At 37.5% G+C, this 23,529-nt stretch overlaps 1 protein-coding gene across 2 annotated transcripts; it reads left to right on the top strand.

Annotated features, from left to right (window-relative positions):
* The first annotated feature begins 1,458 nt into the window (after positions 1-1,458).
* ANKRD34C (ankyrin repeat domain 34C) lies at positions 1,459-23,432 on the top strand. 2 transcript variants are annotated; one of them, XM_043987563.1, is made up of 3 exons: positions 1,459-1,559; positions 4,932-5,112; positions 18,266-23,432. In XM_043987563.1, exon 3 carries the CDS (start codon positions 18,305-18,307, stop codon positions 19,907-19,909), a length of 1,605 nt encoding a protein of 534 aa, XP_043843498.1. In that variant the 5' UTR covers positions 1,459-1,559; positions 4,932-5,112; positions 18,266-18,304; the 3' UTR covers positions 19,910-23,432. The 2 variants fall into 2 exon arrangements, with proteins under 2 accessions (XP_043843498.1, XP_043843497.1); XM_043987562.1 differs by having other exon boundaries at positions 1,467-2,029.
* The last annotated feature ends 97 nt before the right edge of the window (positions 23,433-23,529 follow it).

Genomic DNA, 23,529 nt, shown 5'->3' with positions numbered 1-23,529 from the left:
AAGTCTCCCCAAAAGGCTTGTAAACTTATCAAACTGAACCAATAAAGAGAACTTCCTTCATCTTCTTACAACACATTCTCACCAATATGAATAGTATACAAATGAATAGTATGAATTAAAGTAATCTAGTTTTATCTGATTTCAAATTATGTCATAAACCAGTATCAAAACTGTTATTGGTCAAAACAGAAAAGTGGAATAGAATAGATAAACAAGACCTAGAAGTAAATGAACACAATAATCCAGTGTTCAACAAATCCAAGACTAGAAACTGCTTGATGGTAGTGAGTTCTTATTCAGTAACAGCTACTGGAGAAAAATGAAAGATAGAATGTCAGAAAACATACTTAGAACAGCTTAATATACCACATATGATAATGAAGACCAAATAAATGGATAATCTATATAAAAAAAATTAGATCATTAAAAATGGAGAATGGAAGATTACAAGTTTCTTAACTGGGAATGAGGGAAACTTAATGACAAGACATGGGACAGAGAAGATTTAAAAAGGCGGAAATTTCTGATTTTATAAAACTTAAAGCTTTTGCATGAGCAAAATCATTTCAGCCAGAATAAAAATGAAAATACGTACTAGGAAAATAGTTCCTTCAAGAATGTCTGATAAAAAATTTTGACATTGAAAATTGATGGACAAATGACATACACATTAGATTAAGAATCATTTTTCCAATGGACTAATGGTCAAAGATTTGAATAATTAGAAAATATTTGAATAGACAATTCTGAAAAGAATAATTAGAAATTATTATTAAAAAAACAAAAATGATTTCATCAGTTCAAGGAGCTCACAGTGAGGATCTCCTGCAGATGTAGATTGACATTTGCTCAGAACCTTAGACTTTGTGTGTGTGGGTGGGGGCGCAATGAGGGTTAAGTGACTTGCCCAAGGGTCACACAGCCAATAAGTGTCAAGTGTCTGAGGTCAGATTTGAACTCAGGTCCTCCTGAATCCAGGGCCAGTGTTTTATCCACTGCGCCACCTAGCTGCCCTGCAACTTAGTCTTAAACTGTTGTCTAGGGCACTGGGAGGTTGTGACTTTCCACTGTGTTCAGAGTTAATAATAATAGAAATTAAAATTTACACAGCATCCTTGATCCAAGTCTCGTTTTTGTGGCCACATATCCTAGGGGTAAAAATGAAATCTAGGGGATGTAAATTTGTTGTATGGGGTCTGGAACCCAGCTTCTAATTTTACGTTGCCACTGCATGGCTTTGAATAAGTCATTTCATTTCTATGTAATTTGTGAAGTGAAGGGGTAGTGTGAGATCATTTTATATCTCTAAAATTTAATGATTCTTATTATTCTAAGTTACTAAGTCCAGTGCACTTTCATTATTGGGGGAGGGTGAGAGGGCAGGCAGTGTTTCTTGCTGCTGCAGGTACAGACATCCCCCACTGCTCCATCCTTCCTCTCCAGTACACCCACACATTGCTTTCTTCTGGGCTCAGGAAGCAGGAGCAGAAGCATTGCTTCTCTCTGGCGCGGGCGGCTCCACAGCAGCCTGACCAGAGGGAGAGAGGGAGGAAGGGAAGGTAGGTAACTTGGGTTGCGTTGCAGGAATCGAAGAAGAAATTTCAATTGGGGAACATTTTTCTCTTTCTACATTTTGCCTGCTCCACCTCCTAACTCCCCCACTTCTCAACATACACCTCAGTTGTGGGGAAAGGGAAGTGATTCGACGTCACTGACTCCGACATTTCATTCACCAAACGCGGGGTTGGGGGGTGGGGAGAAGAAGTTCTGGGTAAGTCCTTCTGCCTTTGCAAAGCCTCAGGGAAGCAGTTGGAAAGCGGCCGATGCTCTGCCCACTTCTGCCAGACTATGCCCCCAAGCACTGCTTAGTGATCAGCAGAGACAGTGGGGGAGGGAACGGGCTCTCCCAGCTTTTTGAGAGTCCCCCTTCCCAAACCTCCCCAGCCTGTCACAAGATTTAATATTTGGCATTGACGCTTGACTCAGGGTATGGACCAAGGCAGCCTCACCAAAAATTGCTACAAGTAAGGTAAGAGCTACCCCCGCTCCCGGGAAGTTTTTTTTCTTTTCTTCTTGTTTAGGGGTGGAGGCTAAAGGCTGGGGGTGGAGGGGGGCTTTCTGAAAGGCAAGGTAAGACTGGGTAACTGCCTTGGATATGTAGGTGGTCTCTTAGGATTCTTCCCTCTACATTTAAGACAACCCTTTGTGGCCAGAGGCTGCCTCTAGTTTAACTGTGGTCAGAGTTCATGCAGTGGGGTGGGAGACTATTTTTATATGAAATGGCTGGGAGATTCCCTAATTCTCTGGATGCACACACACACACACACACACACACACAGATGTACAGAGGCACAAACCCACACGCTCTGCCTCCTGGGAGGCATATATCAACACCCACGGTACATTAGATACCCACACAGATCCAACCAAGAGTCTGTTTCAACACTTTGAAAACCCATAGAGTATCATCAGTTACAGAGTTCAGGACCGTGGACAGGTACACAGCCTTCTCCCTTCTATGCAGAGGCTTGTAATTCCAGAAAATTTACTGGTTCTCATTTCATCAGGTTTCTCCTTCTTTAAGGGTGAGGCCCTAACCATGTAATGTCGCATTTGACTTCATGAAGAAGGACTCTACAATTGCAGGGGGAAAACACAAAGATACTCAATTTCAAAAAATTCTCAAACCCTTTGAATAAACACCCACTTACTCCTTCCTCTCTACTTCTCATCATCACATAAGGAAAAGGTTGCTCATAAAGGCACTACTAAGTTTCAGCAAGAGGGCAATTAAGGGGTTTTCTGTGTTTGTGGTTAGGTTTTCTGTGCTCTGAGTAATCTTCCTTAGCCTTGATTCATAGATTTAGAGCTGAAAGGGACTTCAAAGACTAGTCCAACCCTCTCATTAAGAAACTTAGGGATGAGAAGGTTGTGACTTGCCCAGTGTCACAAGTGGTAAATGAAATTTTGATCCAAGTCCTCTGACTCTAGAATTAGTGTTATTTCCATTTTGCCTCTTCATATTCATGCTGAATTCTGTTTTTGAAACAAATCAGCAATTCATTGAAAAGTTGAAAAATGAGTTGAAGGTTTATATTGAGTTTGGTTTTTAATCTGAAGTGTTATATAATTCTTTATGTGGAAGTTTAAATTGCTTGTTTAGGGCCACTAAAAATCCAATTAAATAACAACAACAACAACAAAAGAACAACATCAACAAAATTTTCTATTTAAATTTCTACCAGTTAATGAATGCTTATTCTCTATTATGTTGCAAATTAATGTTCAAATGAGTGAAGAGTCATGGCTAACAATTTTTTTTAGTTCATTTCTTCAAGCCATATTTGTTCTGTGGCATACTCCATTTCTTTCCAGTCAAAGCAGTTTTCTTGGGGGTGTCTGTGAATAATCTAAATAAATAATTCAACACTATTAAATAAATGTGCTATTTAATCTATCAATTAATATATCATTTTACTTTCTGTTCCAGAAATACAGTATCCATTAAAAAGTGGCAGTGAATGGACCATAAATGGAATACAAATGGGAGAATTAAGTCAGGGTTGGGTTGAGGGTTATAGATAAATATATTCTTTTAGTAAATGCCCAAGAAAGAGCAGTGTGATCAGAGTAAACTGGTTTTAGATCCAGTTCTACCACTGTAGACTTTGTGTGACTTTGGATTCAACTTCTCTCACTTTCATTTTCCTCAGGAGTGAAGAGGGGACAACATTTGTTTTACCTAGTTTGTGATGCTAATGTGAGGATAAAATGAAATGTATGTGAAAGTTTTTTTTTTAAACCTATAAAGGGCTATATAAATATATTATCACAGTTACTGAAAATAATGATGATTCATATAAATTAATCACTTTTCAACATTCTAGTGGAGGACTTTTTCCAAATGTAAATACATTCTTATCCTCATTTGAAGTAGCATCAATGTGACTATTGGTGTTGTTGAAGAACTGAGATACCTTCTGACCTACTGTGATATCATGTTAATATATGGTTCTTCTGCTGATTGTATCCACATGTGTTGGCACATATGATATGTTATTATCTGAATTGCTTTACTGTCCTCATGATAGATCAATGTAATTTTAGGGCTACACAAAATTTGCTGACTTAATCCAAGTCTTCAATTTTTTCCCAGATGTTTACAGTTTTTATTTCCCTTAGCAAGTGAACACCTTTTACTAATATCAAACTGTGTTGTCTTATAGTGATGGGAGGTTCATGAGGGCTGTGTCAATGGAGTATTTGTTCTTACCAAATTAGAAAGTTTCAACAAATTCAGGGGTATGATAGTAAATATTTAACAAACTCACTCTCTGGAAAAAATTTTATGCACAACACTTTTTAAAATTTAATTTGAATTATTAACATTTTATCCATCACTTTCCTAAATCTTGGCAATCTCTAATAAACCAAGCCCTGATTTGTAGTGTTCCTCAATTTCTGAGGTGTAAATACTCACACTGAAAATTTAACAATCAGCTCTAGGGAGCCAGTATAATCTGGCTCTAGCATGCTCCTGTGTAAAACTTTTCAGATTAAGCCATACTTGAAAATCATTGATGTTTCTTTTTTTTTAGCCTTCAAATTCTAACCCAACGTTTATTTAAGCCAATGAATTATCTGCTCTTTCTTATCATCACCCTATGAAAGAGGTTTCTAGGTTTGTAGCAGTGAGCAGTAAAGGGAAAGGACTTTATCAAACTCACATAGAAATCTCTGGAATGAGAATTCATCAGTTTCAGGCTTATGGTCTAGAAAACTAATCCCCATAGCACACTTCTCCCTACAAATAGTTTCTATCCTTTCCTCTTCTTTTATTCATGGTAATGTGAAATGCACTGAAGGCAAGTTTAAGGCAAGTTCAATAATGATGAGGGATGTGTCTTATATAATGTTTCCTTTTTATATAGCATATTTATTATGAAAAATGAAGAACCTACTGTCAATGACAAACTCAGAGAAATGGAGTACTAAAAGGAGCAACCACTCTCAGATCACATAGAAGAAGTTGAAAAACAAATGGAAAAGTTACCATGTTGTATCCTCTGGGATAATATTGTTTGCCCAGCACCAGATATGAAGTTCATTAAGGTAATTTCTTGTGATAGTAAAATGTAATACCACTCTGCCCAGCTTTTACTCTGATTTGGATTCCTATTTTTTGGTGAGACTTGTTTGAACAACAATAATAATATCAGATTTCCCAGCAGACCTATTTTAGAGATTGGCTTCATAGTTTGGTTGTTTAATGATGGATTCCATGAATTTCTGATGGTTTACACACATTAAAAACCCAAACAATTACAAAGTACCCAAACAAAACAATTATAGTCCTACCTGCAGCCCTGTAGTAAAAAAAAGTAATCTCAAGGTTTCCTAGGTAATTTTGTTTAGATTTTACATGTGCTCATCTTTCTCAGTAAAGAATTATAGTAGTGACAAGAGGAGTGAAGTTTCACTAATAAGGAAAACCTCCATAGTTTATAATTTATAGAATTCAGTTTAAACCTCACCTGACATAGAGCCCAAGGACAACATTGTAGTAAGTTTGTAGTGTAATCATTTATAGTTATCCATAGGCCCATATAATTGCAATTACTAACTGCTTATGTTAAGCATGGTGCTATGGAAAGAACACTGGTCCTAGAGTCAGAAGACCTGGTTTCAATACTCACTCTTGATGATTATTTCTAGGTAATTTTGAGCTGGTCACAACCTTCTTGAGTCTCAGTTTTTGATATGCAAGATAAGGGGGATAGATAAGATGTTTTTTGAAGTCTCTTCCATCTCCTGATCTATAATCCTACACTATTATCTTACATACACATATAATTTTAGCTTATGGAATGTTTTCACATTATTTGTAGCCAACATAACAACCTTGTGAGGGGAAGAGAAAATATTCTCATCCCTTTTTGATAGATAAGAAAACTAAAGTTCAGAAAAGGTAAATTCAGTCATTTCAAATATTGAATTGAATTTCTGTTTTCTGTCAGTTTTCTCATTGAGGATGAGAATGCTTGTCCTGACTATCTCACAGAGTGGTTATAGTATTAAATGGGGTAAGTAGGAATAAATAGGTATTTCAGTGGATAGAGCACTGGACCTGTAGTCAGGAAGACCTGAGTTCAAATCCTGCCTCAGATATTTACTGGCTGTGTAACCTCGAGTAAGTCCCTGAGCCCCTTTCTTTTATTTTTCACCTTTAAATTGGGGATAATAATATGACCTGCCTCACAAGGTTGTTGTAAGTATCAAATGAGATAGTATGGAAAGTGCTTTTAAACCTTAAAGTGCTATAAAATGCACATGTAAAGTATTTACATAAGATCCTAGATATCTAAATTGAAGGAACCTTGAAGACCATTTGGTCTAGCCATCCATTATTTTGCACTCAAAAGGTGATGTGGACGTCTGAGAGCTACATTGTAGCTGGCCAGTGGCAAAAGACAAGATCTAAACATAAGTTTCATGCCTCACAGTCCTGTTGTCATTCCATTATATCATGTAAGATTGAGAGAAAAGAATATTATCACAATGCTCATTAGTTTGAGTTGGGATATATTTTGAGATTCAGATTTTTAAAAATTAAATAAAAAGGTAACAAGACTTATGGCCATGGCCTTTCAGTTCTCTAGACCAATGGTGTCAAACTCAAGTAAAAACACGGGCTACTATACCGTTTGAAAGTATCCCTGCAGGCTGCATGTTGACATAGAAAACCACATGTTACCATTATTCCTGTTATATGGTGTTTTTATTTATTTTGTTATACATTTCCCAATTACACCTTAGTCTGGTTCTGGTGGGTTTCCTGCTGGTCCTGTGTTTGGCATCTCTGGTCTAAGGATCCCTAAAATAGTCAATGATGAAATACTTATGAAAAATCTCCAACTCTGGGGAGATAATATCCCCTTCCTCATTTCTATTGTTTCTCTATGCAGTAAAGCTAACAGAGAAAGAAACAGAAACTCAAAACCTAAGTCTCTTGGAATTCTACCAATTCTACTAAATCAAAGAAGTTTAACATGATACCACTATAACTTAAAGAATCACACTGTAGGAAGTGGTAAGAAGAAAGACTGAATTTCTAATGCAGCTAGTCTACTTAGAGGTAAGGAAAGTTATAGAGAAATTAATCCTATATAAACTCAAAGAATATTAGAACTGGAAGGAAATTTAGAGATTATGTGGATAAGTTCCCTAACTTTAGAGAGAAAGAAATTGAGACCCAGAGACATGAAATGATTTAGCTGAAGTCACAGACCTATTCAGTGGCAGAACTCTTAGAACCCAGTACTATATGATTTCCAAAGCATTTTATTTGAGGCAGCTAGGTGGTACATTGGATGGACCTGGAGTCAGGAAGTCCTGAGTTTGAATCCAGCCTCAGAAACTTACTAGCTGTATGAACATAGGCAAATAATTTAAGACTTATTTTCCTCAGTTTCTTAATTTGTAAAATGGGGGTAATAATAGCATCTATCTTCCAGGGGTTTTGTGCAGATAAAACAATATTCGTGGGGGAAGCTAGGTGGTGCAGTGGATAAAGCACTGGCCTTGGACTCAGGAAGACCTGAGTTCAAATCTATCCTCAGACACTTAACAATTACTAGCTGTGTGACTCTAGGCAAGTTATTTAACCCCAATTGCCTCACCAAAACAAAACAAAACAAAAAACAATATTTGCAAAGAATTTTGCAAAACTTAAAGTATTGTATATTTGCTAGTTATTATTGTATTTTTCCATGGTATCTCATTTAATGCTCAAAGTAACCCTTTGCAATAGGGATAATGATTTGCCCAAGATCACACAGCTATTAAAATGTAATAGCCAGAACTCAGACTGTTCAGTGCTCCATTATCTGTTTGTTTGTTTGTTTCTCTTTTTTTTGCAGGGCAATGGGGGGTTAAGTGACTTGCTCAGGGTCACACAACTAGTAAGTATCAAGTGTCTGAGGCCATATTTGAACTCAGGTCCTCCTGAATCCAGGGCTGGTGCTTTATCCACTGTGCTACTGCAAGGCAGTTTAAAAATTATATAATAATAAAATAATAAGTATATAAATAGGAGCATAGAAAACACATATTCTCCTTGCTTTAAGGGGATGTCTCTAGTTTATGGTTCCATTCCGCTATTTAGGATTCATTCCTTTGGTTGTTGAAGCCTTTTTAGTCTTTACATGCCCCAATTAAAATGCCAGTATTCTTGGGATGGATGTTGTCTTCTCTAATTAGAATATGAGCTCCTTGAGAGCAAGGACTGTCTGCCTATTCTATTTGTAGTAACAGATCTTAGCACAGTGCTAAGTATTTAATAGAATTTTCCCCATTGCATTCCATTCCTTTATAAGCTAAGATAATAAGGGGAAGTATTTTAACAAGTAGAAGGGCATTTAGGAACAGAACACAAGATAAGGATTTGTAAGGGGTAGTGGAGATTCAGGAATCAGAGCTGCAGAAGGGGTTTAGGTTAGCTCCAAATGCAAACATTGACTACTTTACAATGTTGAATGGAGCTAGAAAGGAACTGGTTTGCCGTGTCAGATCATTTGAATGTGGGGATATAGAACTCAGAGCATTTTAATTGAAAGGCTCTTCTAATGTAGATGGTATTATAAGAAATATTTTAGGAAATACTTGAGTTCTCAGCAATCAGCTGTGTGGAAATCACTTCACCTCTTTTGGCCTCATTTTCCTCAAATGTCAAATGAGTGATGGTCTAAATTACTCCTACAGGTCCATTTCATATCTAAATTTCTATGCCCTAGTTAGAATAATAATCAACAATACTAATTTATAGATATTTCTGGGTACTATCAATTATAGTAATATAGCTAAAATTTATTTAATGATTCAAAATTTAGAAAATGCTATACATATATTATCTCATATAATGTTCATGCTTCATTAGGTAGATCCTAATATTATCTCAATTTTATACATGAGGAAACTGAGGCATAGGGAAGTTAAATGACTTGTCAAGGGCTCCATGGCTAGGATTTGAAATCAGATCCTACTGACACCAAGGCTCTTGACACTGCATTCAGATTTCAAGGGACATGAAATTACAAAAGAAAAAAAAAGTAACAATTTAAGATGGTTAATTTTGATTCATTCATTTGGGCATTTGACTTATGCCTAGCTTTTGCCCTTTCAGTCTATAATTGAAGTTATTCGGATATGGAGAAAGTATGACTATCCCTTTTTAGATGTGGAGAAAACTACAGTAAATTTATCTTCTCCTTGGTACAATGATTCCTATTAGCTCAAATATATATATATATATATATTTGGTGGACAATGAGGGCTAAGTGACTTGCCTAGGGTCACAGAACTAGTGAGTGTCCAGTGTCTGAAGTTCGATTTGAACTCAGGTCCTCCTGAATCCAGGGTCAGTGTTTTATTCACTGTGCCACCTAGCTGCCCCCCAAATATATTCTTACATAAATATCAATAAGGTATTGCTGAACATCTTACAATGAACAGCACACAGAGTTCACTCCGGTAACTTTTGGAAGTGATGAAGTGATTTTAAATAGGTTTCATGTAAAAGAGGAATCTTGAGTAAATAATGATTGGATAGGGAGGGGTAATAGCTGTCTTTTTCCTTAGGCTTCTAATATATAAATAAAGAATGCTTTTCTTTAACATAACAGATTTTTTCAGATAAAAGTAGGTGCAAGTATGAAATATTTCCTCATGGTCCCTGTAGTATTTGGGGAACCAGAAAATATGGAAACTTTGATGAAGTCAGTCAAACCAGCTAGCAGAATCTTTTCAGTACTAATTGTGTCTGGGGCTATGACAAAAAGGAATTGAAGAGCTAGCAAATAAGAGAACCTCTAAAGTATATATTTAATGAAGAAATTATGCCTTTTCAAAAGAGGTTCCATTATCATATTGTGTGTGTTCCAAATTGTTTATTATGCAATGGAGTTAGGATAGGAAATCATCCACTGGTCAGGGAATAGGAGCTTGTCTGAATCCAAAAGAGCAGACAAAGACAAAAGATGAAAAAAGGCAGATCACAGCAAAGGAGAGCCTTGAAAGTATGGATAAGCAGTTAAAATTGGAAACAGAAGGGAGTGGGGAGATAGGCAGGCAGTCTCAAAGATAATAATGAATAAGGCTGTAGGAGAAAGAGGGTTGTGCTTCTGATTGAATAATCACTGAAAGAAAATCACAAAATGAATGCTATAAAACCAACAGGTAATAACATCATACAAGAAAATTTTTGTCTGAACCACTTTCAGTGTGATAAGGATTCAATTCTGCACACACGCCAAGTTTCCCCATTTTAATCAATTAAGGCATTTAAATTGGGGAGGACATAGTAAGGAAACAAATATGGGCAGTCTGCAAAATGACTCATGGACTGTGGAGAGTATTATTTCAGAAACTAAAGACTAAATAGAGATACTGAGTTTGCAGATATTTAGCAGAATGGCATCCTTCCCTACCTACCTCCTTCCCTGGCTACAGTAATTGGATGATGAATTCATATACCACAGTATGACGAATAAAAGATTTTAGGCCTGGGAAGCTCCCCATTTTACCAAGGTGGAACTTTTTTTTTTTGAAGGGCAATGGGGGTTAAGTGACTTGCCCAGGGTCACACAGCTAGTGTCAAATGTCTGAGGCAGGATTTGAACTCAGGTAGGTACTCCTGAATCCAGGACGGGTGCTTTATCCACTGTCCCACCTAGCTGCCCCCGGAACTATTTTTTTTTAACAGAAATATCTTCCCCTTTAAAATATAACTTCAAAGTGGTCTAATGTAGATGGATTTATCAAATTTCTTTGAGAAAGTATTCAAACCTAGAGTTGTCCAGAAATTAGCAAAAAACCCCAACTAAAACCAAAATTCAAAGCCATTGGTAAATATATTTACATACAATCACAAAAAACAAGCAACAGCCTCTAGCACCCACCAGCAGAAATCTTTCCTGCTTAAGAAACAATTTATGGCAAATTGGGCAAGTTTAATGGAAACATGGGAAAAAATCCAACAACTCTGAGATATATTAGAATCTGACGTTAGTGCTAGGGAATGAATAGTGAGACAAGTAGCTTATTATTTTTTTGCCCTGAGGCTACTTCTCCTTCCGACTTCTCTATTTCTATCTACAGTACTATCATGCCCCTTGTTTTCCATGTTTGAAACTCAGAAGTTATTTTAGTCTCTTTCCTCAACCTCACTTTGCAAATCTCATCAGGTAACAAGCATTGTCAATTCTTTCCTGCAATGACTCTCAGAGCCATCAGCTGCTTTCTCTTCCTACTTCCACTACTTTAACACAGGTCTTTCTTTCCTGTGACCATCATATTAATACAGCTTCCTAACTGGACTTCCGCCTGTACTCTTTCTGCCCCAGCCTTAAAGTCCTGCCACTAATACTTACATGTATAGATCTTTTCATTTCCCCATTCTGCTAAAAACCAAAATCTGCAGTGTTTCAGAATTATAGCATCTCAAAGCTGCAAAGGACCTCAGGAGCCATCTAATCCAACCCACAATGGATTGACAATCCCTTCCAAGATATCTCTAGCAAGTAGACATCCAATCTTTCACTCCTAAATCCCAATGAGGTGGTTTTTTTTTAATGCACAGCCATTCTACCTCTTGATAGATCTATTTATCTCTTTGTCAGGATATTTTTTCTTTAACTTTAAGTGAAATCTTCCTCTGCATCCTTTACCAGCTGTTCCTAATTCTTTCCTCTGTGGCCAAACAGAAGTCTAATCCCTTTTCTAAACAAAAGCTCTTCAAGTACTTAAAGACAGATATTCAATTCTTTCTTTGCCAGGTTAAATCTCCACAATTCCCTCTACTTATTCTGCTATTCCATGATCTTGAGGCAATTCTCCATGCTGATTGCTCTTTGGACATTTTCCTTAGAAAATTAGATGCTCAGGGGCAGCTAGGTGGTACAGTGGATAAAGCACCAGCTCTGGATTCAGGAGGACCTGAGTTCAAATCTGTCCTTAAACACTTGACACTTACTAGCTGTTTGACCCTGGGCAAGTCACTTGACCCTCATTGCCCTGAAAAAAAAGAAAGAAAAAGAGAAGAATATTAGATGCTCAGAACTGAACACAAGACTTCAGATGAGGTCTGAACAGGAAGGAGGATGCACAGTTCTACTACAACTTTCCTACCTTCTTCACCCTGGGCACCATGCAGCCTTAAGTGCATTGGGGATTTCCTGAATGCCATCTCTCCCTGATGACACATATGGAAACTTAATTCCATTGTAACCATTGGTTGTTTTTATATAAGCTATGTCTGGTCACTGAAGTAATCAGGAAAGACCTCATGAGGGATATGATGCTAGATCTGAGCTTTGAAGTAGAATAAGAAGTCTGAGAAGGAGAAGTGTGGAAAGAGTAAGTTCCTGGTATAAGGGACAGCCTGTGCAAAGGCATGGAGATAAGAGATAGCTTTTTGAGGAATAGCAAATAGGACATAGAGTGAAAAGCATTAAATAATTAATACACACATATATATGTATTGTGAAAATGTATGTATATGTGTGCATACATATGGAATGTGGGCTAGATCCAGATTGTTAAGGACTTTGAATATAAAACAGAGGCATTTCTATTTTATACAGAGGTGATAAGGAGGGAGTGAAGTGTTTTGAGCAGGGGAGTGATATGTTCAGATCTACATCTTAGGAACATCACTATGGGATGGCTTATTGAAGAGAAGGGGAAGGATATATTCAATAATGAACCAAGCAATCAATGAACAATCATTTATGAAGTGTTTACTATGTCTTACGTACTGTTTTAAGCACTGGGGATTCAAAGGAAAAGCAAAAAGGGCCCCTTTACAAATTACATAAATGAGAACATACTAGATGAATTAAGAATAGATGGAAGATAACATCAAAGAGGACGACTAGCAGTTGGGCTGGTGGGAGAGACCAAGAAAGGTCTCATGGCAGATGTGTGAGCTGAATGTTAAAGAAAGCCAAGGATTCTGAGTCAGAATTTGGGAGAGAGCATTCCTAGACTAGGGGATAGTCAGTACAAAGGCAGGAAATGGGAGGCAGGGTGTCATGTTTGAGGACAGGCTAGTGTGGCTGGATTGCAATGTGTTTGAAAGGAAGTAAAATGTAAAAATACTGAAAGAGTAGGAAGTATCTAGGTTTTGAAAAACTTTAAATGACAAACAAAAAGGCTTTCTGTTTGATAAGGAGTCACTGGAGTTTATTGAATGAAAAGATGACAATAGTCAGATTTTCATTTTAGGAAAATCACTTTGACAGTTAAATGGAAGATGGATTGGGGTAGGAAAGAGACTTGAGACAAGGAGACCATTTAGAAGATTATTAGTTGAAAGCAATGTTAAACCAAAAGATGTTAATATTTTTAGAGGAGGACAATTTTGAAATTTATATAGACAATGGACAAGAAAATTAAGATGCTTAAGGCAGGTAAACCAATTAGGAGGTTATTTCAATAGTCCAGGTGAGGGGATATGGGCCTACACTAGTATGAGGGCCAGATGAGTAGAGAGAAGGGGATGGATGAGAGAGATATTGTAGTGGTAGAAACAAGAAGTCAACCTTTATTGCATAGGGTAAGAGGGAGGGAGAGTTAGAAGTTATAGAGGACACTGAGATTAGGTTGTGAGTCTTGGTGACTGAAACAAAGTGATGCTTTCAACATAACTAAAAACTTTAGGAATAGGAATTTTTTTGGACAGGGAATAATGAGTTCTTATTTGGACATATGGAACTTGTGATTCTTTCAGGAAATCCATTGGAAATGTCTAGTAGGGGGGCATCAACTACAGGAGAGAAAATAACACTAAATATATAGATCTAGGAGCTATTTCATAGAGGTGACAATTGAACCCTTGGAAGTAGATAAGGTCATGGGAGAATTTAGATAAAATGAGTTTATGTACAAAAGTAAAGAACTGGGAGTAGGACATGGAAGATAAGCCATTGAAGGAGTATGAGAAGGGGAAGCCAGACACATAGGAAGAGAAGCAAAAGTGATCAATGTCAGGAAAATTCAGAGAGGATGGGGGTTGTGTGGAGAGAAGGGTAGTCAGCATTATCAAATGCTATATGATGGTCAAGAAAGATTAAGACTGAAATAAGGCCTTTGGACTTGGCAATTAAGAAATCTGTGGTTAATGATAGAGAGAACAGTTTCAGTTTAGGGATTGTAAAAATATTTTAACTAGCTTGCCTAATTTGGGGGGCTAATCTGACTGGAGGACTAATCTGGGGACTTTTGACTATTTGGCTATCTGACTGCTATTAATTTAATGTGGGCCATTTATAAAGTTCTACCACACTGCTCCCAAATTGATAAGCAAAAGATTAAGAAGCCTCTTAACTAAATAATCAAAGCAGAGTTTATTTATGAGATACTATTTAAAATTAAGAATACAGGGAAATAAAATGTACAACCTGACTCCATTGCAGCGTGGCTCTTTCCATTGCATCTCTTTCCCACCTGCTGCACCTGGAACTTCTAATCTTGTCCACCCAGTCTCTCTATCTTGTCCTTTGGCCTTTCCTCCTTGCTCCTAGTCCTTTAGCCTTCTCCTGCATCCTCGTAGTGGCCCCCCATTTCTCATCTTCCGCCCTCCCCTGTCTAACTCCCAGGTCTATATATATTTTCCTTTTCTCCACTCAAATCTTGGGGCTTTTTGCACCCACATACCAAGCTAATCCGCCAGCCAGGGCTGCGGCTGGGGCTGGGGGGGACGCTCGAGCATCGAGTGCCTCAGCACAGGCTACCAGAGCCCAGCCTGGACGAGCCCAGGATCTCCCGGATTGCTCCCCTCAGGGTGGAGGGAGCTAGCACTCCCTCCCCGCAGCTGTCTGACCTGGCATCTTGTAAAGCCCACGGGGCTTTTTGGTTCAGCTGAAGCAGAGGGGGAGGGGCACCAGCCCCTCCCACACAAATGAGATACTGAGGGTCTAAGGCTTTCTAATCTCAGTCTAAAGGTAGGGTCCCCAAATCAAAATAAATTTCCACAGGATGAAGTCAGAAGTCAGATTGCAAGGGGTTGGGAAATGAATGAGAAAAGTAAAGGCAATGAACGCAGATTTTTAAAAATGGTGGGCTTATGTTAAAATTTTAGTTTGAGGTAATGCTATAATAAAGTGATTTTTTTAAAGATAGGAGAGCCTGGAATGCATTTTCCTCTATTTACTTCCTTTTAAATTCAGCTGAAATGCCACCTCCTCCAAGAAGTCCTCTTTGACATATTTATCTATATTTATGCTTTATCCCTTTCTAATTTATAATAAGGTAGGTTTCATATATTATCTAAACTGTGTGTCCCTCTATAGAAGATATTATAAACATTCCCGTTTTACAGATGAGGAAACAGCTAAGAGACACTAAGTAACTTGCCCAAGATCACAGAGGTAGAAAATAAAAGAGCCAAGATTTGGACTTGTCTTCTTACTAGACTCTTCAGTGTGGTATGGTAGAAAGAATACTGGATTTGAAATTAGAAAGTTCCAAAGCCTATACTATTTTCCCTGTATCAGCGATAAATTTGTTGTTGGAACCTAGACTGGGACTTTATATGAGCAGTCAAATCAGACATGATTAAAATATACATTTACTCCAGTTAATAATAGCTAATATTCAAGTCTTTAAAAGATTTAGGAAGCTCAGATGCCCCAGTTCAATCATCATCATTCATGGGATGAACTGAATCTGTTGGCCATATCTGATTCTACTGTATATGTGTCAACTCAAGTATAATCTATTTTTATTGGTTATTTCACTTTTCTTTTATTTTCATCTTATTTTATTCTTTAATGACCCTCCTCCATTCTGCTTTACCTTGTTGTTCTCTAATACTATAACCCTAAGTTGCAAACTCTGGCAGATCTTATCATGAAGGAAAGGTTGTAAGCATGATTTTGATGACAGATTGCATCAGCCTGCTGAGTTCAAAAAGGTTAATCACTAGAGGCTAGTCACCATGTTAATGATTTAAAAAAAAATGTTGTTACAGCAACTTATGAAGACAATCTCCTAAGCTATGGAACTATTATGATCTGAATCACTAAAAGATATAAGCACACTGATGAAATCAGATCTTTTAAGTACTGAATTACTTGATGGTGTTTTTTGTATTGATCTACTATTGAAACAGCTGGGATAGGTGGTCAGCTAGCATTAAGTGAAAGAAACTAAATTCCCATGAAATACATAATTGAGACTTTGGGATGGCAAAGTTGAATCTTCATTATAATAAAAAGCATCAGGAATGATTTTCAAGAAGACAATATTTTTTTGTTTTTGTTTTTTAATTTTTTTTACTGAGGCAATTGGGGTTAAGTGACTTGCCCAAGGTCACACAGCTAGTAAGTGTTAAGTGTCTGAGGCCACATTTGAACTCAGGTACTCCTGACTCCAGGACCGGTGCTCTATCCACTGTGCCACCTAGCTGCCCCATATCAAGGAGACAATATTAAAGAGGGCACAGTACAAAACAGACAAAAGAGCAACAACACTTCGAAATGACACAAACTCTCTTCTTACAGTGAAAGTTGCATTAAAATAAAATATGAAGAAGGAAACAGGTCAAGGAAGTATAGAATGATATGCAGTGTAAATTAGATCAAATGCTTTGTGGTCCCATCAGGGAAGGTACCAATGAGCTTGCCTCATGAATTAGGTGGGCCCACACATCTCTCATTTTATATAAGAAGAATTTTGAGCTCAGGATTGGTAGGATGGTTGGAGAATGTTGAGCCTATGCATTGTTGGAGACAAAAGAGAGTTGAAACAGACTTACGCAGATATGATAGTCCTGTGAGGAGAAATATTGAGAGATAATGTTCCTCTTAGAAATTTGTGAATCAAAATTTATTTTCTCTTTCTTGATTTTGGGGAACCTAAAGAAAGGAGAGTTTACTGTACTGACAGCTAATCAGAGTTATATGAAACAGATGAGGATTGTGACACCTGCTGGAAAAGCAGTGAATATTACACAGAAATGGATGGATTTTTAAAAACTACTTGTGAAAAAAAACCTCTAAGCATTTCCATTTAAAAATAAAGTTTATTCTTATCTGTCATTTTTATGTCACCCATATTTTCCCCTATATCCCTCCTTATTCCTACCTTGTAGAGAATTATCTCTTATAATAAAAAATGAATAAACAAAAAGAGGAAGAGGGGGAAAATAAGTAAATCTTATCAATATATCCAAAAAAAATCTCACTTTAGGTGCAGTATTCCACCCTTATGGACTGCCCACTTCTGCAAGGTGTGGGGAGAAATGTCTTTGCTCATATTTCTTCTCTAGAGCCAAGAATTATCCCTATAACCTTTTTTGCAACATTCATTTTCAACTCTCTTGTGGTTATTTGCATTGTTATAGCCTACACACACACACACACACACACACACACACACACACACACACACACACACACACACACACACACACACACATTACAGTTTTCCCTTCCATATTGTGACTTTCCACATCAAAGTTTTGATACATCAAGGGTCAGCATAAGAAATTAAATGGAAATTTTGGGAGAATTTTGTGTGAGCTGTAGACAACATGCAAAGGCCAGCAGAAGACACAGAATTAGAAACTCAGAAATGCATAAAACATAATATTACATACTATATTTTGTGTATGTATACTAAAATATATTATACTATATAATGTTATAACATATAATATTATACCATAAAATATATTATATCATATACTATATTGTATAATATCAATGCTTTTTCTTTTAATATCATAATAACTTAGACTTCTTCTCTGGTACAATGAGAGGAACAAAAAATATTACTTGGATTTTCTAGATCATGGGGGCATCATGCCCCTAAACCTCTTATTTCGTTGTTGTTGCTGTTCTGTCATTTCAGCTATATCTGATTGTCACCCCATTTAGGGTTTTCTTGGCAAAGATACTGTATTGGTTTGCCATTTCCTTTTCCAGCTCATTTTACAGATGAGGGAACTGAGGCAAACAGGGTTAAGTGACTTGTCCAAGGTCACACAGCTAGTAAGTATCTGAGGCTGGATTTGAACTGAGGTCTGCCTGACTGCAGGTCCAGTGCTCTATCCACTAAGCCACCTAATTGCCCTGCTTATTTTCCATTGTATCAGTTCATATATGTCTTTATATGCTTTTACGCATTCATCTTGTCATTTTTTATAACACAGTAATATTTCATTACATTTTACACTCTTCCCCTTCCCCTATTTTTATCTTACCAGGTCTGGTTGCTGTCATTCTATTAATCTGGATCTGGTAAAATGGATGAGACCACAGAACTGAGGACCGATGGAAACTCACTCTTAAAGGCTGTATGGCTAGGACGGCTTAGGTTGACTAGACTCCTACTAGAAGGTGGGGCCTACATTAATGAAAGCAATGACAAGGGGGAAACGGCGCTCATGGTGGCATGCATCACTAAGCATGTAGACCAACAAAGCATCAGCAAGTCCAAAATGGTCAAATACCTACTAGACAATAGGGCAGACCCCAATATTCAAGATAAGTCAGGAAAAACTGCTCTCATCCATGCTTGCATTAGGAAAGCTGGTGGAGAGGTAGTTTCCTTGTTATTGGAAAATGGTGCTGATCCCAGTTTAGAAGACCGTTCAGGAGCTTCAGCTCTAGTTTATGCCATTAATGCTGATGACAAGGACACTCTGACACATCTCCTTAAGGCCTGCAAGGCAAAGGGAAAGGAGGTGATCATCATAACTACCGATAAATCTTCTTCAGGCACCAAAACCACTAAACAGTATCTTAACATCCCACCTTCACCAAAGTTTGAAGATAGGCAATCACCTGCTTTGTGCATGTCCCCATCTGACATTGAATTAAAGACACCAAGTCTGGGATCTCCACCCAGAGAAAAGGAAGATGATTTCTTTAGCCTTCATTCAGGGCGTTCAAGTGGATGCCATGCTATCAAGGCTCCCAGTGAAGCTTTGTCACCCACCAGGAAAGTTGGTAGCCTCAAAAGAGCTCGATTGCCCCAGCTGAAGAGGCTACAGTCAGAACCCTGGGGTTTGATTGCACCATCTGTGCTAGCAGCTTCTTCCCATCAGGAGGAGACCAAAAGCACCTGTGCAGATGATGAAATCATCATGGGTATCAATGACCTGTCCTTCTCCAAAAGGGCACCGCTCTCAAGGAATAACAGCATTGAAGGCAAAGATTCCACTCTCTTCCCCACTGTCACTGACCAAGTTTTAAAGATCCCATCCACTTCTGCACCAGCATCATGGAAAGCAGCCTATGAGAAAAATCAGCCCATTCATCAGCGACTAGCCAGAAGGGGTACTCTTCCTACTGACCAAGATAATTCAAGCATTACCACCTCGGCATCAGCCACCATCAAGGATTCGGCTTCTCTCAGAAGGTTAGAAAATGGTCACTATGATTCAGATATACAGCTCTGTGGTGACTCACCAAATCCCATGTCCCTTGATAATGGTAAAGTACCAATGGATAGAAAAAAACTCAACAGCTCTCACTTGGCTTTATTTAATGGCTCTCGGGAATCTCTTGATGGGGTGCCTAGTACTTCCCCAGGCTCAGTTCGCCGTAGGCCCCCCAATTTGTTGGAAAGAAGGGGCTCTGGAACATTTTTACTTGATCATATTTCGCATACCAGGCCTGGATTTTTGCCCCCTTTAAATGTGAATCCAAATCCACCCATTCCTGATATCAGGTCCAGCAGTAAACCTTCTTCCCCACTTGCTAGTGGCTTAAAACCTATGGTCCCTGTTGCTCCAAATTCACCAAAGAGAGTTGATTTAAGAAACAAAAAGAAACTGATCAGAAGATATTCTATGCAGGTTGAACAGATGAAGCAACTATCAGATTTTGAAGAAATCGTAACCTAGTAACTATATTTTAGAATTTTTAAAAAAAATCTAGACAATTTGCAAGGGAACTATCTTTTAGACCAGTATAATAATGTAGATTGTTGCTGCACAACAAATATATTCCTTAATGTTATTCTATTGCTGCTTCAGAATAGATACATATATGTGTATATTCATATACACACGTGAATATATCACTTACAAGTATACATACACATGTATAAACACACATATATGTATGATGCTACTCCACTACTACTTAAATCATCATTGGGTTTTAATGGTCCTCTGTAGCATGCAGTAATTTGGATTTTGAGATGATTTAAAGCTTTTGTTATGAATGAAAAACCTTTGAATTCTGAGAGCAACATTGCAAAAAATAGTCATTTGAGCCAGTTACTCCAATCATTTTCTGTTAAATAGAAAGAAAATAAGACTTTCAAAAAACTGAATGAATTATGTTATGTTTAATGAATTTATAAAGTGCCTAATAAGAAACTGAGGCTTTAATTTTGGTCAAAATGTGCAAAAAGTTGATGCAAAACTCTTATGTACTATATCCAGGTCTGTGTGTCCAAGCTAAAAAAAAGTGGAAGGTGAACTGTTTTCTCCTCAAAAAGACTCCAGCACTATAATGTTGCATGTCATTATCTTATAAGTGACAGTCATACTAGGGAAGAGGTCTTATAAAATCTCATTATTACACTGATTCAGCAATACAACAGGTCACATGAAGCCCCTAGAACATGACAAATCCAGATTCCCAAAGCCTGATGTTTCAGTTGATATATGAGGCTGGTATTAGTCCTGACTGCACTCCATACCATCCTCCCCAACAGCATTATAAAAGCATCCCTCTATTTTAATAAAACTAATAATTTTGCAGAGTCGGGGTGAAGTTCCTACAAAAACCCGACAACAAGGATTCCTTATTCAGAAAATGTCTTGGTCCAAGAAAATTTAGGGAATTATATACCTAAACCCAGAATGAGTCTTTTGTTTTGCTTTTTTGCAGGGCAATGAGGGTTAAGTGACTTGCCCAGGGTCACGCAGCTAGTAAGTGTCAAGTGTCTGAGGTCGGATTTGAACTCAGGTCCTCCTGAATCCAGGGCTGGCACTTTACCACTGCTCCATCTAGCTGCCCCTAGAATGAATCTTGATGAAGCTATGTCCTCAGCCTAATGTGTTCAGTATTTTACATGGTAATTAAGAGAAAAACTTGAAGAACAGCTCTGCATAGCACAAAATCAAATGGAGAGGTGATGATCTTTTTTTTCAATGAATGGAGTCCATGTACACAACAAATCTAGGCTCAAGGATCCCTTCTGTTATCCAGGGCATCTCAGGCAATGCCAATTTAGCTGTTTGAGTGATCTAGATACTGTGATGAAGTGGGAAACAGTCTGGAGTCCAAGGATTTGGGTTAGAACTCCAGCTGCACAGCTGTAACCTTGGGCAAGACACAGAATTTCTCTAGGGTGCATTTTTTTCTCATCTGTAGAAATGAACAGGTTGGAATAGATGACTTCTTAGGTACTTTTGAGCTAAATTTATGATTTTAAGAAGATTAGATCTTGGAAACCTATAAATCCTCCCCCTAAAACAGAATGAAATTAACAAGAGAAATGGTGCTTTGCGTCCCCCCCTTCCCCTCCCCTGCCCCCATCGCCTGCATCTCCTGGCCCCTCCGCAACTATCCCAGGTGGTGGTATAGCTGGATTTCACATGAAAAACCCTTGGTTTTCTTCCCCACTCACCTTACCACTTGGTGCTTGGACACGATTGTTTCCCAGTTTAAAAAATATGTCATGTTTAAGAAATGAGAGAAAAGGAGAAAGAAAAGCAGTTAGTTTAGTGTGTCTATAGTTCTTGAACCACTTGGTTTATCTTTAGTATTTACTACACACCTTAGAACAATAGAGGCCTCTTCTTGAAGCAACAAGTGTTCCTGTGCAACCAGGATCTTAGGCAAAGAAGCAAATGAATATTGCAAGTTAAAGTCAGAATTCTAAAGAGTGAGTGCAGATAACTATTGTCCCCAGCTCTTCTTATAACAAAACATGTTTTGTAGCACTTTAATCATTACTATTGTTAATGTCATTTAAGTACTCAAGTAATACAATCTAGCTGTAAAAATAACCAGACCCAAGCATAAAAAAATAAACAATTTTTAATAGTGAGGCAGCCCGTGGTGTCAGGGAGAGAGTGCTGTTCTAGGAGCTTTTCTAACACTTACTGGACTGTGTGACCCTGGGCAAGTCACTTAACTTCTCTGTGCCTCAGTTTCCTCATCTGTAAAATGGGGATAATAATACTTTACTACCTACTTCCAATGATTGTTATGGGGACAGCACTTTGTGAACCATAAAGCTCAATATAAATGTGAGTTATTAACAAGAATAGACATTTTAGGGAACACTCAGAAGACTATTGTAGTCTAAATATTCACCTGTCTACTTTATACTACTTAATATAGGTGAAACGTTAGACACAAATTATATGTATATTAAGAATAGATTATTCATTTCACAGATACATAGTAGGAAATATTCTCTAGTCATTCCTTTGCCTATATCAGCTGCCAAATATTCCTCTGGCCTATATTTGTAAAGCAGCCTTCACGATAAGACCTTCATATTCCATTGCTACATGAAAATGCATTAGCTGACCTAGACTGTTCCAAACCACCACCACCAAAATACCCTGGCATAGTTAATGCATAAACCAGCAGTTTTTGTCTGTGTTCAACATGGTACAAGAACATCATTTTAAAGTATATTCTAGATTTAAATATGCTTTTTAGATCAAAGGTGAGTGTCTATTTTTAGAGCCTTAAAATTGCTGTCTGCATTTCCTACATACTGTAATGTCAATATGGAATAAATACCCTTGAGGTTATAGTGAACTTCAGGCCTGTTTGTGTATCTCTCAAAGTAGATTCCAGATGATGAATAGAAATCCTAGAATCCTTAGCTTCCATTAATTTTGTAGACATTCTGAAACATTATTTTTTAAACAGACCATCAACTTATTTAGGAATTCAATAGATTAAATGGTGCCCATGCTAAATCCAGGTTGTGTTCTGGGCTTCCTACATTCTGTATTTTGGGACTTCTCATGTGCCAAGTGCTGCTTGATCTTATTCACTACTGTATGCCATTATATTATTTATTTGGGTTTTATAATGTGTGCAAAAATGATGTTTAAGTAAACCATGGAACTGGTTAGACATTTCTAGCATATTAATAAAGGGTTTAGTGCCATTCTTTGATATTAAATTTTCTTTTCCCATTTTTCTGATGAAAACCGAATTGTAAAATAATGCCCCCTTTCTTGTAAAATGAGATTGACATGCCTGACCAAAAGCAACTATTTAAAAAGCCAATATTTTGGATTTTGGTTAATCCCATCATTAGTTCTTATAGTCTAACTCCTAGCTTCTTAAACTGTGGGTCATTACCCCATACAGGGTTATGTAACTGAATGTGAGGGAGGGGTCACAAAGAATTTGGCAACAGTAAAAGGTTATGTATAGCTATTTTATGTACCTATATATCTGGGTCCATGTAAAAACTTCTCAGGAAAAAAAGAGGTCATGAGTGGAAAAATTTTAAGAAGCCCTGGTCTAAAATATAGAG

Source organism: Dromiciops gliroides, chromosome 2 (assembly GCF_019393635.1).
Source record: "Dromiciops gliroides isolate mDroGli1 chromosome 2, mDroGli1.pri, whole genome shotgun sequence".
NCBI classification, from domain to species: Eukaryota; Metazoa; Chordata; class Mammalia; order Microbiotheria; family Microbiotheriidae; genus Dromiciops; species Dromiciops gliroides.
This window is presented reverse-complemented; position numbering and strand designations above follow the sequence as displayed.

Coding starts and splice junctions, on each gene's coding strand:
- ANKRD34C (XM_043987563.1), top strand. CDS start 18,305: ATGGATGAGACCACAGAACTGAGGACCGATGGAAACTCACTCTTAAAG.